The sequence below is a fragment of the Xenopus laevis genome, chromosome 1L (assembly GCF_017654675.1).
Source record: "Xenopus laevis strain J_2021 chromosome 1L, Xenopus_laevis_v10.1, whole genome shotgun sequence".
In the NCBI taxonomy this organism is placed as follows: domain Eukaryota; kingdom Metazoa; phylum Chordata; class Amphibia; order Anura; family Pipidae; genus Xenopus; species Xenopus laevis.
This window is the reverse complement of record NC_054371.1, coordinates 140,019,297-140,033,052: the sequence shown is the minus strand read 5'-3', so window position 1 is coordinate 140,033,052 and position 13,756 is coordinate 140,019,297. Positions and strand designations below refer to the sequence as shown.

The 13,756-nt window shown below is 38.4% G+C and overlaps 1 protein-coding gene across 2 annotated transcripts in view; it reads right to left on the bottom strand.

Annotated features, from left to right (window-relative positions):
- Positions 1-1,344: 1,344 nt before the first annotated feature.
- pip5k1b.L (phosphatidylinositol-4-phosphate 5-kinase, type I, beta L homeolog) overlaps positions 1,345-13,756 on the bottom strand; it is an 80,419-nt gene continuing 68,007 nt past the window's right edge. For both annotated transcript variants that reach the window (NM_001092342.1, XM_018245291.2), the window contains 2 exon segments: positions 1,345-2,080; positions 7,068-7,182. In NM_001092342.1, coding sequence (NP_001085811.1) covers positions 2,078-2,080; positions 7,068-7,182 — 118 coding nt within the window. In that variant the 3' untranslated portion in view covers positions 1,345-2,077.

Genomic DNA, 13,756 nt, shown 5'->3' with positions numbered 1-13,756 from the left:
AATATGCAATTGGTCTTAATTTTTTTATTTGTGGTTTTCTTCTTGTTAAACTCTCCAGTTTGGAATTTCAGCACCTATCTAGTTGCTAGGGTCTAAATTCACTGGCAACCAGGCAGTGTAAAATTCTCAATTCTCCTTTTGAAATGTTCTCCTGACTGTCAGGCTGGCCCACGAAACTGACCAGCAGGTGTCGCTGTTGATTCAACTTCAATATATTAGTGGTGTAAAAACAACTAATATCTCTAAGCAATTTTGCATTCCATTTGTTTAGGGTTCACATATCCTTTAAAGGAGAAATAAATGTTAAACCTAAGTAAGCTTTATCAGAAAGGTCTATATAAATACATCAGTAAATCCTCAAAGTAATGCTGCTCTGAGTCCTCTGTTAAAAGAAACACATTTCTTTCCTTCTATTGTGTACACATGGACTTCTGTATCAGACTTCCTTCTTTCAGCTTAAACCTCCAGGGCTTGGGCTTGAGCATGCTCAGTTTGCTCCTCTCCCCCTCCCTTCTCCTTCCTTCCCTCCTAGCCCAGAGCTATGAGGGAGTAGAGAGAGACTCAAGCAGGAAGTGATGTCCCACCAAGCTAATATGGCAGCTGCTATCCTAAACAAACAGAGAGCTTATAGAGCTGCTTACTCAGGTATGATAAAGCATTCTACAGAATAAATATAGTGTTCTAGCTTGCACTATTGTGGCTAATCTATTGGCAATAAACGGCCTCTGTAGCTTTCCTTCTCCTTTAATACTATACTTGTGTATAACACAAACATGTAGCAATGGAGGTACAAAGATATAGAACCAGCACAGGGGAGGAGCAAAAACAGCTGAAACAGCACAGTGCCAGGGATGTTGCATAAATTCCAGAGCCCAGCACAGTAAACTAACCATATCAGGAATTCTTTGTGTATGCCACTACATACTTACTCCTTCCTAGGGATCAAACCTTCAGGTCTTAAAAGTGAAGTTTAGCTCTTTGAGTTAAAGACTAAACATGTGGAGAACATAAAAAATTGTGGTAATTTTTTGTTCTATATACCATGCCCAATGTTTCCCTGCAGAGGAATCACAGGGGACCCAGGAAGGTAGAGGACCTAATTAATGACCAATGGCAATATATCTTGGTAGAATAGATCAACTTAGCAATGTTTTGGGGCCCTAAATTGAACTTTCCGTGGGCCCCAGTAAAATCTATGTACACAACTGTCCCCTTGTTGTTTGCCTCTGGCTAGAACTTTTAGTGTGTTACTAATCAGCAGTATTGTATGCATTATATTATTGCTATAGTAAAATATTCTGCACAAAGCTCCAGCCATTATTTTATAATTAAATAAGCAAGTACTGAGCACAAAATATTTTTTTTATTTCCTTTATGAATAAAACTATAGTATACAGATATTTTACTCTAAATAAATTATATAATTTCTCTATTTTACAAGCAAACTAGATCACAATATCTCAAAGACAATATATGTACACAACATAAGGCTGAGTTATAAATAGCACATTTTCTTCAACTCATCTAGTAAACGTTGAAAATATCTTGAAAAGAAGCGTTCTCCTCATACGGAATGTGTGCGTGGATGCTAATGTGCGGCGTGGGATTATTTTACAACCCAGCGAGATGGATTTCAAAGTTCTCCTAATTCCTGCAGAAAAGCGCTATTTCAACGACGTTGCATTTACAGTGTTCCAGGCGGAGCTGCCGGCTCGGAGCGGGTGGACGAATCACAGGTGTTGCTGGTGGCAGTATCAGGAGGAACATGCAAATGGAAAAGCATCTTCTGGATGGAGCTCATTGCTCGGGTGTTGAGTGAGTTGCAGCAACGGAAGCCAAGAACTTTCATATTATAAGAATCCTTCTGAGTTCCAGGAATGGGCTGAAACATGTTCCCCAGTTCATGTGCTATCTGCAAGGTTATGCCAAGGCCAGAGGCTCAAGGTCAGTATGGTCCTCTCTTGTAAGTCAAGGACAGAGATTCACACGGCGTGACTTTAGAGCAGACCAAGCTTCACTCTCTTGGAGACACAGGCTTCTCAACATTACTCCTTCATTTCACAGCTTACAGGACACTTTACTGCAAGAAACCAGGAACAGTCTTTTACAAACCAATTATATGACAAAAAAACAGCACCTTTCTGAACATTTCTTATTTTTATGCACATTTTATCATTTTCTTGGAGTAGAGCAGGGTGGACTGACTGTTTCATACTTCTTCATTTGAGGAGGAACACAAGGTTCTGAAGTGAGGGCGTTAGACATGGCTATGAACCATGGTTAGATTGCTAGCCTTTGGTAACCTTTCTCTGGAGGGTTTCAGCAGAACTATGTCTAGTAACCCATAGCAACCAAGCTTGTTTCCGAAGCTGATAAGTAAATGCTACCTGCTGCTGGTTCCTATTGGTTGCTATGGACTACAAGACAAGTGTCAGACTCCAGACCATTTATTACATTACCATCAAGGCTTGTAAATACATTGGCTACAGGTTTTGTTAATATAAACTAAGGGAAACTAGAAAATTGACCTGGCCTGGTCAGTAAAAGAAAAGATGGCCACTTAGAACGTTACAAAACTTGGTAGGAACAAAATGTACTTCACAATCACAATGTAGAAAACCATAGGTAAAACACTATTTCAGGTATGGAATCCATTATCTGGAAACTCATTATTCAGAAAAGCTCCGAAATACGGAAAGGCCATCTCCCATAGACTCCATTTTATCCAAATAATCCAAATGTTTAAAAATAATTTCCTTTTTCTCTGTTATAATAAAACAGCATAGGTATGGGATCCATTATCCAGAAACCCGTTATCCAGAAAGCTCCAAATTACAGAAAGGCTGACTCCCATAGACTCCATTTCATCCAAATAATCCAAATTCTTTAAACTGATTTTCTTTTTTACTGTAATAATAAAACAGTACCCTGTACTTGATCCCAACAAATATATAATTAATCCTTATTGGAAACAAAATCAGCGTATTGGGTTATTTAATGTTTACATGATTTTCTAGTAGACTTAAGGTATGAAGATCCAAATTATGGAAAGATGCATTATCTGGAAAACCCCAGGTCCCAAGCATTCTGGATAACAGGTATATCAATGCATGGTTGCTAGGGTAATTTGGACCATAGCAACACATATCTGTTTGCTTGACCATTTGGCCAAATGAATGGATGGGGCTAAAGTTGCTGCTATTAGGAAATTCAGAAGTATATTACTTCAAAATTAAATCTTACAAAAATCACCAAAAATAAAAAAACTGAAAGAAACTATTTGAAAACAGGTTACTTGAAAAATCGTTTGTTTGCGATGTAAACTACGACTGTCCCCTGTGCAATGTGTCTGGCCATAAGCATCTGGAATAACACCAAATTTCAATTTTATTTCTTTTTAAAAGTCATTATTAATGCCCTTTTCAGCCGTTTTGTTTTTCGGCTAGTTAGGAAGGAATAGAAGCATCAAATGAGGATGATCCACCTGTTGATGGCGCCATTAGCTAATAAGGGACACAGCTATAGCAGTGCAGCAAATGTATCTGAGCTGAAAATGTTTTTTCATTATGTGCTACTGTGGCTCCATCATCAACATTCTGATAACCCTTAGCCTATTGTATTATGCACAACCTTTATCTCCTTCCAAAACATTCATGTAGTATAGTTATAAAGCAAACCCAAGAGGTATTGGGCAGGTGGCCTATGTTTTTGCCTGATTATAGCTCTGTATATAATTGATTCTCTACAGTTAATGGAATCTTTGTGTGAATAAGGCAGCCAGAACCATTTCATTTTACTGTTTATTATTTAATTGTTGTTTTCCCTATCTCTGCCATAAAGCAAGACATGCTGTGCTTTTTTTTTTCTTTGCAGAAGAGTAGAATCACTACTACAAGAAGATGCACACTCCATTGGAAGCACTAAAAGTGACAATGTATTGATTTATCGCCTATTGTTAATGGTAGATTAAGATTTATCAGGAAATACACAGCCCCTTGCAAACACTTAGGGCAGAGACACACGTGGAGATTGGAGGAGATTAGTCGCCTGGCAACAAATCGACTCTTCTTCGGGCGAATAATCTCCCTGAAATGCCTTCCCGCCATCTAGAATCTAAAACGCGTCGGGGTGGCACTCGAGCTCTTCGTTTGACGAAGACGCCCGAAGTTTCCTCGTGAGGCAACTTCGGAAAACGTATCGATCTGAGTGCCATCCCACCAGCGATTTAGATTCTAGCCGGCGGAAAGGCAGTTCAAGGAGATTAGTTGCCCAAAGAAGAGTCGATTTGTCGCCAGGCGACTAATCTCCCCCAATCTCCACGTGTGTCTCTGCCCTGAAAGGCAAATGGAGTGTTTTGTTGCTCAATGTTTCTTGATAAGTGAATTCATTTGCACGTGGTGTGGAATGCTACTGAATTTCATTATTTTTTAAACTTTTTTTCTATGCAGACCTGACTTTTAGTCAGAATAAGGAAGGAACTCAGCAGCCAACACCCAGAATATCCTGGAAAACATGCAAACCGAGTGCAAAAGAAAAGATTAGCAGGAGTAACAGCAGGGAGGCGGTTAGAACTGTGTGTCACACAACTGTTATCTGACAGCTCCAACTGCAACAGAACACAAACTGTTTGGACAAAGAGAAAATACAGGAAAAAGAATACAAACAAAAGTTTAGCCATCATTAAATACATAGCTCGGAATTTTCTATACTTTAAATACATGGACGAGACAAAGCTTTAGTACATGTCCACATACAGTAGTTCCTAGTCAAAACCCTACGTAAAATTTGGGTGTTGCAAAAAGTTATTTTAAAAATCCCTTTTAAGATTTTAAATTGCAATTCAATAAAACGTGTAATAGTATAAACTACTGTATAAATTGAGTCAGAAATACTTGGGGAAAATTGTACCCTGTACTTTCATGTATTCTGATCAATTACATTCAACTTTGAATATTCGACCATTTGAAAATCGAATTACTGTCTCTTTAAAAAAAAATTAGACTTCGACACTTCACCACCTTAAACCAGCCGAATTGCTATGTTAGCCTATGGGGACCTCTTAGAACCTATAGCCAACATTTGGCTAAGTTTTTAGAAGTTTTTTTTTTTAAATCGTTCGATCAATCAATTAAATTGGCGAATCGAAGGATTTCATAGATCGATCGAAAGATTTTACTTCGATCGAATATAGCCATATTCGATGAAAAAAAACTTTGACTTCGAATATCGAACTACTACAATTCGATGGTCGATTTTCAACGTTTTTTTCACTTCGAAATTCGACCCTTAGTTAATGTGCCCCACACTGTCAGTTCTTTACTACCAGCAAAATGTATATAGTGTGTTTATATACAACCCGAGGTGCTATCTGTTCTAGGAAACTAAGTGGAAGATTTTTCAAAATTTTAGTTTAGAGGTTAATAAATAAAAACTCATCCACGTTCATTCCTATGGGATTTATAGAACAGTATTTATCATATAGTGAGTTCTAACTTCCACTCATTGATAAATACAATTCTAAAAATCCCATTGGAATGAATAGAATGTCGGGAAGCTTTAAAAGTTGTTAAAAAGCTATGAATGAGATATTACCACTGTTATTTAGTTATTGTTAGTATAAAAGATAATAACTGTCATCCGACATGGGGAGGCCCATGTATCATTAATTTGAATATACTCACAATTCTAGGTTATTTAAGAAAAAATTCTTAAATCTGCCCGTACTGTCTGAAGATACAAGAATATCCAGTTCAGAAGCTTCAGAAATATCAAGCACTGAAAACAGTTTATGCCCAAAAAAAAGTGACCCCCCCCCCTAACGGTGGCTTGTGTGCCCAAACAGGTTGAACATCCCAAAGACTGGCCATGGAAGCATATTTGTTTCAAGAACATAAAGGTGACTGATACCTAAAAATACCTATACCGGTATGAAACCTATTATCAAGAATGCTTGGGTCCTGGGGTTTTCTGGACAAAGGATCTTTCCGTAATTTGGATCTTCATACAATAAGTCTACTTAAAAATCATTTAATCAAATAGGATTGTTTTGTCTCTAATAAGGATTAATTATATCTTAGTTTGGATCAAGTACACGGTACTGTTTCTTTACTACAGAGAAAAAAAATAATAAATTTGAAAAATCTGAATTATTTGGTTGAAATGGAGTCTATGGGAAACAGCCTTCCAGTAATTCGGAGCTTTCTGGATAAAGGGGTTTCCACATGACGTATCCCATACCTGTATTTATAGTATGTACCTACATACATAGTTGCTAGTATCTAGTGGACAGGACTAAAATAAGTTGAATGTGACTGAACTATGGACTTTGTGTTAGACAACAAAGGGTTGTGCTATACAAAACACTAAGGGGCTAATATATCATGTGATTGTGTTACATATTAAGGAATGTATTTAAGCATATGGTTTATTGAGTGTATATTGCACCTGAGGAAGGGGGTATCCCTGAAAGCTTGTGCTGTATTTTCCGCTGTAATAAATGGATTGAAAGGCTCTGGCCACAGGTGTGCTCCTTCCATACAATGAAACCATGTGAGTCAGTCAAAAAATATTACTCAAATGACCTCAACTGTGCTCTAAGAGGGCTACCTTTAAAGCGTGGCCTGTTATGCCTCTTGAGGTTTTTTTATCCTTGAAATTTGAAGAACAAGTCAAACAACAATCAGCTGCTCTATGGCTGAAGCTAAAAAACGTTGCCATCAACAGTATAGTATTTCATGTCTTTATTTCTTGTACAGTATAGAATTTGCAGCCAGAGACCAGCTTGTTTTATTGGCCCTCACTGACTTACTACAGTCGTCTGTTTCAAACCTTTCCTTGTGTCCTATCAACAGCATGTCTTTCTGGGTAGCAACACACACAAAAAAAAAAACAGAGGACCTAACAGCCGTATTTTCACGTCTTGACTGTTCTGCTTTAAGGATATTCTTAAAATGAACAGTGATAGTGGCCACTAATGGTGATTTTAATGTTTAGTGCAACCCAATTATTATTTCTGAACAGCATTGCTTGGCGTTGGCTGTGCAAAACTAGATGACCCAGATACTTACAAGATAGATGTCAAATACAGAGGCATTGTCATTATCCCATTCAAGGGTGCTCTGTTCAGATGTTTGATAGGCGCTGTCTTCTAGGGTGAATGTTGAACTTGAAGGCAGGCCTTTTCTGGAAGCAACAAAAATAAAAAGATCTAGTCAGCAAACATACTAATCAGAATGCCCAGCCTCTGCAAGTTCATTTGTAAGACATGTAAGATTCTTCAAATAGCTTTCAAATATATTACATTTAGGGGGTTATTTATCAAAGGTCGAGTTTTAGAGTTTTGTATACCTCGAATGAACTCACAGCTCGAATGGTTTCTAATTTAAGAAAGAACTTGAATGGAAAAAACTGGAATCAGCGAGTTCAGGGTTAATAACCTTTGGCGGGAAAAAACCCGAATTAATTAAGTTTCCGGATAAAACCCGGGAAAAAAAACCGAACATCTTCAAATGGTTCAAGGGACCTCTGCTATTGACTTCTACATGACCGTGACAGGTTTTAGATGGTGTATTTTCAGATTCAAACTATTTCCAGGGTTGGGGTATAATAAAATTTGAGTTTTTTGCAAAAAAAAAAAAAAAACTCAAACAATTTGAGTTTTCTTTAACTCGAAAATGTGAGCTTTGACCAAATAAATCAACTGGAAACATTTTTGTGGAAAACACAACTCGTATCTTAATTAATAACCCCTTATTATTTCCTTTAACAAATGAAAGTATCTGCTTTTGCATTCAGAATTAAAATTTCTATTAACCCATTATTTACTACTGAAAATGATTCTGAAATAAAAAAGAAACTTTAGGCTCAGAATTGCAGCCCAACCCTTGTATCAGTTCCTCAAGGAAAAGTCCAGCCTTTCATTTTTACACATATTATAACCACCATTGCCTGTCTTTTTACAGTGAAATGATTACAGTCCAAATTTTAGGTGTTTCAAATGTATTCGGCACCCAAAATCATCATGGTTGCCTCCCTTTCACTTGAATGGGAAGCATTTGACAACACTGGTACTTGACTTTAAAGTCCCAAACGCTGACTAAATACTGTGGTAAACTAGTAGCAGTGCTACCATGCATGATGTTCCCATTCAAATAAATGCCAGGTAGGAGTAGTTGCTTTGTGCAGAAATATGGCAACACATACAGTGAATACACATATATAGTTTAATTATGCCTTATTTAGAAAACATTTCATACTTGTGTAGGTAAACACATAGAAGCAATTATCACTCACGCATCAGATGGGGATGGCACTTGGATCGCTTTGGCTTTCCGAAGTCACCCGAAGTTTCCTCGTGAGGCAACTTCGGGCGACTTCGGAAAACGAAGCATTCCGAGTGGCATCCTGCCGGTGATTTAAGTTCTAGCTAGTAGGAAGGCATTTAGGGGAGATTAGTCGCCTAAACAAGAGACAATTTGTCACTGGGCGACTAATCTCCCAGAGTAGCCATGTCTGCCACCACCTATTGTACCATAGTGACTACTCTCTGCCAGGGCCGCCATCAGGGAGTAACAGGGGGTATTACTGTACTGGGCCTGGGCCTTAAGGGGGGCCCGGCTGCGCTGCACTTTTCACCATAGCCGGGCCCCCCTTGACAGCGCAGAAGTCCTGTCTGCATTGTGTTTCCTCCTGTCCTGCCCCTAACCAGAACGCATCATGACAGATCCTGCACAAGCGCCTGCCTCCTGCGTGTGCCACTTCACATGTACAGCCCCCACTCCCTTGCTGCAAACTCACTGCACAAGCACTGCTGCACCAATCACAGCCGCAGCTCCAAATAAAGCAGCAAACATCAGCACGCAGCCTGACCCCTTCCGCGGAATCCCGTTCTACTTCAGTGGCGAACAGGATCAATTCTGCAGGGGGGGATCCCGGATTAGAAGCGCAGCACTACTACATGTATGCTTTCCTCACCCCTCCCATTTGGACACATAGAATTGGCCATTCACCACAGGCTGTCCACCCCTACAGTACCCCCACGCCTACCAGTCCCAGCAGTGTGCCCAACTCTATCTGGCTCCATGGGCTTCTAATAGGTGGGTGGGAGGGACAATAGGCAGGGCAGACATCGGGGGGGCACTTGGGTACAGCTGTACCGGGCCTTAAGGGGGCACCTTCTGTGCTGCACTTTTCGATAAAGCCGGGTCCCCCTTGACAGCGTTGAAGCGATGCAGCCTTTTCCGAAGTGCACTCCAGAAGTCCCGCAGCAGTGAAAAGACCCAAAGCCACTAAAATAGCCAAAGTTCAAGTCCTGAATCGGCGAAAAGATGCAAAGCCACGAAAATAGTTGAAGTCCTGAAGCGGCGAAAAGACCCTAAAACACAAAAGGAGCTTGAAGTCCTGAAGCCACAAGTTAAGTTCTACTGAACACTAATGTGTGTGTGTGTTTTTTTTTTTTTTTATTTAAACCCCTTGCCACCAATGTATTATTTGAATACTCTATAGATCCCTGCCACCAATGTTTTTTTTAAATATTCTCTAGGGCTCCAATTTTTTTTTAACTTGTAACAGGGGCCCTGGCACCAATGTTTTTTTTTAAAAAACTTATAGGGGGCCCTGGTGGCAATGTTTTTCATTTGTTAACTTATAGGGGGACCGGGTCACCAATTATTTTTTTTAACTTTTAGGGGGGCCCTGACCATCAATTTTTTAAAACATTTTTTATGGGGGCCCTGGCGCCACAGTTTTTTTTAACTTATATGGGGGCCCAGACCATCAATGGCTTTTTATAACTGGTGTGTGGTAGGGGGTTACCAATTTTTAGTGCTGATGTCTGTGTGGTCTTTTAACTGTGGTGTGGAGTGGGCGGGATCTGGGGTCTCGCTTGGGGACTGGGGTGGGCGGAGCCCAGGGGGCCCCCGAAACGTTTGTACAGGGCCCCGTGATTTCTGATGGCAGCCCTGCTCTCTGCTTTACTCACAGAAACATTTGCTGATACATAACTTCAAAGCCAATGACGTAAAACTGTGCAGTTGGGCTGAACAACTTGACAAGTGGCGTTTAGAGATTAACAATAGCTGTCTCTGCAAGTGAGGTAACAAAAGAAAAGCATACAAGAAAAATGTGTGTTCTGAAGAACCAAGCCAGGGAAGAAAGAACCCATCCTAGACTAAAGGATTGAATAGAGGCCCACAGTTTAAACATAATGCAGCTACTGGTGTAACAATAACAACTGCACTTTCCCAAGTATATTGCCAACTGCTCATTAAAATACTTTATGTACATACTGAAACAGCTAGTGGCATTGAAACTAGTTTCTCTATGAGACAGATCTGAGATGTTTAAACACCTCTTAGAGCAAGTTTTACTAGATTGATATATGCTGGGGTGTGAATTGTCTTTATTACAAAATGTAATAATAAAGGGCTAATTAACTAACCTATCATCTAAATGACACCAATGGTTTAGCACATATTCAACCATCAGTTCTTTGGTTTCACTTTCTTAAACTACCTTCCTCATCAGAAGAGGAGACCCATTTATCAAAGGTGAATTTCGAATTCACGTGAATTTTTTTAAATTCAAATATACTCACAATTCGACTGGGAGGTTATTTAAGAAAAAAATTGAATGGCTAATATTCGATCGAATGGTTCAGTCCCGAAAATTGTGTATTTTTAAGTGCTTTTTTTTGATGTGTACTAGCTGGAGCCACGTTGTCTCGTCTCACTGTGTATTCGTATACTGCTGAGCTGACAATAAAGTTTACTTTGACTTTTGACTTTAGTACAAATCAAATTTTTCTCCCAAAAAGCCTTGAATGTCATCTCCAAATGGCTCAACGGACCTCTGCCATTGACTTGTACATGACCTCGGCAGGTTTTAGGTGGCGAATATATTCAAATTAGGACTGTTTCCATGGTCGAGGTGTGATAAATCTCACTTTCAAATTTACATTCGAATAGGGGGATTAAAATTTGAATGTGTGAATTTTGAAACTCGAAAATGTTAATTCAAATTCTCTATTGGACCCTTGATAAATCTGTCCCTAATTGTTGACTGAAAGCTGGAAGGAGTCAGAAAAAAATAAAAATGAAGGCAATGGAAAAGTTGCTTAGAATTAGCCTTTCTATAATGTACTAAACGTTAACTTAAATGTGAACCACTTCTTTAAAGAATGTGTTGGGAGTAAGATACCTGAGCTATTGTGGTCTAGCCAACTAAACTTATGCCATGCAGATTTTTTAGGATTTATGGCAATTTAAAGCCATCTCCAAAATATGTGATTTTTGAATACTCACAATTTCTTAGACAATGACAGCCATGCTTGGAAAAATGACCATACCTCCTATCTCTGTTATTGGTTACTAAAGAACATTAAAACACCTGGATAGGTTTGATATGGAAAGTAACTGAATGAGATTGTTATAAGTCCCGCAATGCCTGAGTTTATTGAGTTCTTCCTGGGCTCTATGTAATTGCAGCTCTAACAGCTATCACTGATACATGTCACGGAAGTGACAAAAGACAGGTGCCTATAAAATAAATCCCCACACTGTTGCTTTCTGTTTCAATTACTGCTGACAGGCATCAAGAGCCATAAAAAAACGGCCTCATTTATTGAATGCTTACTAAGAGTAAATATCATGCAATGTCTCCGACATCAGCAAATGTCACTGGAGCTGGTTAGTGTTCCCCAGAAGGACAAAATCAATAAACTCTCCCATCTGTTGTCACTAGCAAATTGTTCCAAACACTGCTTGGCTTTACGCCTGTTTCAGTTTTTGACAGAGTGGGAGTTTCAGTGCTACGTGCCACAGAAGGGATTAGTTCTACATGCTATTTTTAAGTTTAATTGTTTTTCAGACTGCCCGAAAGAAATAATAACATTCTTCAGTTGCTTTCTATTTTTTTTATTTTGGATTTTATTGCATTTCCCCTGTAGCAGCCCAGTAAACCAGGTTTAAATAGTGACAATTACATTAGTTTGTATATTTCAGCACAAGAATGTCTGAATCCACTGCACCAATTGTAACAGCTGACAAAAAGCTACTACTGTTGTCTTATACATCTTAAAGGGGTGGTTCACCTTTAAGGTAACTTTTAGTATGTTATAGAATGACCAATTCTAAGCAACTTTTCAATTGGTTTTAATTATTTATTTTTTATATTTCTATAGTTATTTGCCTTTTTCTTCTGACTCTTTGCAGCTTGCAAATGGGCATCGCTGACCCCTTCTAAAAAGCAAATGCTCTCTAAGGCTACAAATGTATTGTTATTGCTAATTTTTATTATTCACATTTATATCCAGGCCTTTCCTATTCATAGTCCAGACTCTTATTCAAATCAATGTGTGGTTGCTAGGGTAATTTGGACCCTAGCAACCAGTTTGCCAAAATTGCAAACTGGAGAGCTGCTGAATAAAAAGCTAAATAACTCGAAAACCTTAAATAATAAAAAATGAAAACCAATTGCAAATAGTCTTAGAATATCACTCTCTACATCATACTAAAAGTTATCTCAAAGGTGAACCACCCCTTTACCAGTTTTAGGCTAACGTCAAGTAAAGGGGATGTGTACCCCCTTGTTTAAAATGAGTTCAATAAATATCATTTGTGCTAACATATTTTTTGCCTATTGTTTTTACCATGAAAGATCTATATTTTTTTTATTTCTTGGGATAAACAGGGCAAACAGGGAAGTTCATTCATGTTTAGTCCTCATGAAGTAGATGATTTGATTACCAGTATATCTCTATATCTCCATTATACAGGGGAGTTTATCTGTGCACTGTTAATCTAGTTATCTAGCTACAACAACAAGAACAAAACATAGATTAGCTTCAATTTCCCTGTTTGCAAAAATATTTAGTCTTAAAACCAACCTCCCTCCCCCCATAAATAGATACATATTAAGGGGGTTATTTACTAAATTCTGAATGCAAAAATCCTGAAAAATTCATGATTTTGTTTTTTAAAATCACATCTTTAAAAAAATCATGAATTTTTTGGAATTTATTAAACCCCTAGGATGGAAAAGTCTGAATCAGAAAATCCGGCATCTCAGACCTGTTGAGGTTGCATATAAGTCAATGGAAGAAGTCCCAATGATTTTTTGATGTGCACTTGGTTTTCGTGCAATACCCTGAAGTTTTCGGGTGAAAAATCAGTGAGAATCGAATGAAAAACCCGAAATAAACATGAAAATCAGATTTTTTTTCCTCGCAAAACAAATTTTCGAGAAAATGTAATAATAAATAAGCACAAAAATCCCAAGCGGATTTGAATGGAGTTTGTAGCAGAAAATATTGAGATGAATTCGGACTTTGATAAATAACCCCCTAAATGTGCACTCTGTATAGCTGACGATTAGACTTAAAGCAAGCTGCAGACAGCCCTTGTTCCTAAGTATCATGCAGCACACATATTAAATTATTGTCTATTCCATACATATGCTTTTATACAAGTCCATTTTGAAGGGGTTGGACATGTTGGAAATTGTATTGCTTACTGCAAAATCCAAGAATCCTAAAGAGAATTGGGAAACCTATTCCTTGTCCTTCAGTTGCATACAATTTACATAGTCCCAACGCTGACAGCTAACAGCAAAGGTGTTAATTAAGCCCATGTCTTTAGGATGATAATGATCCATTCCAAGCACTGGGAGACCTCATTTCATGTTCCAATTACATTTAAAAAAAATCAAGGACTGCTTTATTATGACCTGAATCACACGAGGTTAGATTACATGTCTGGCA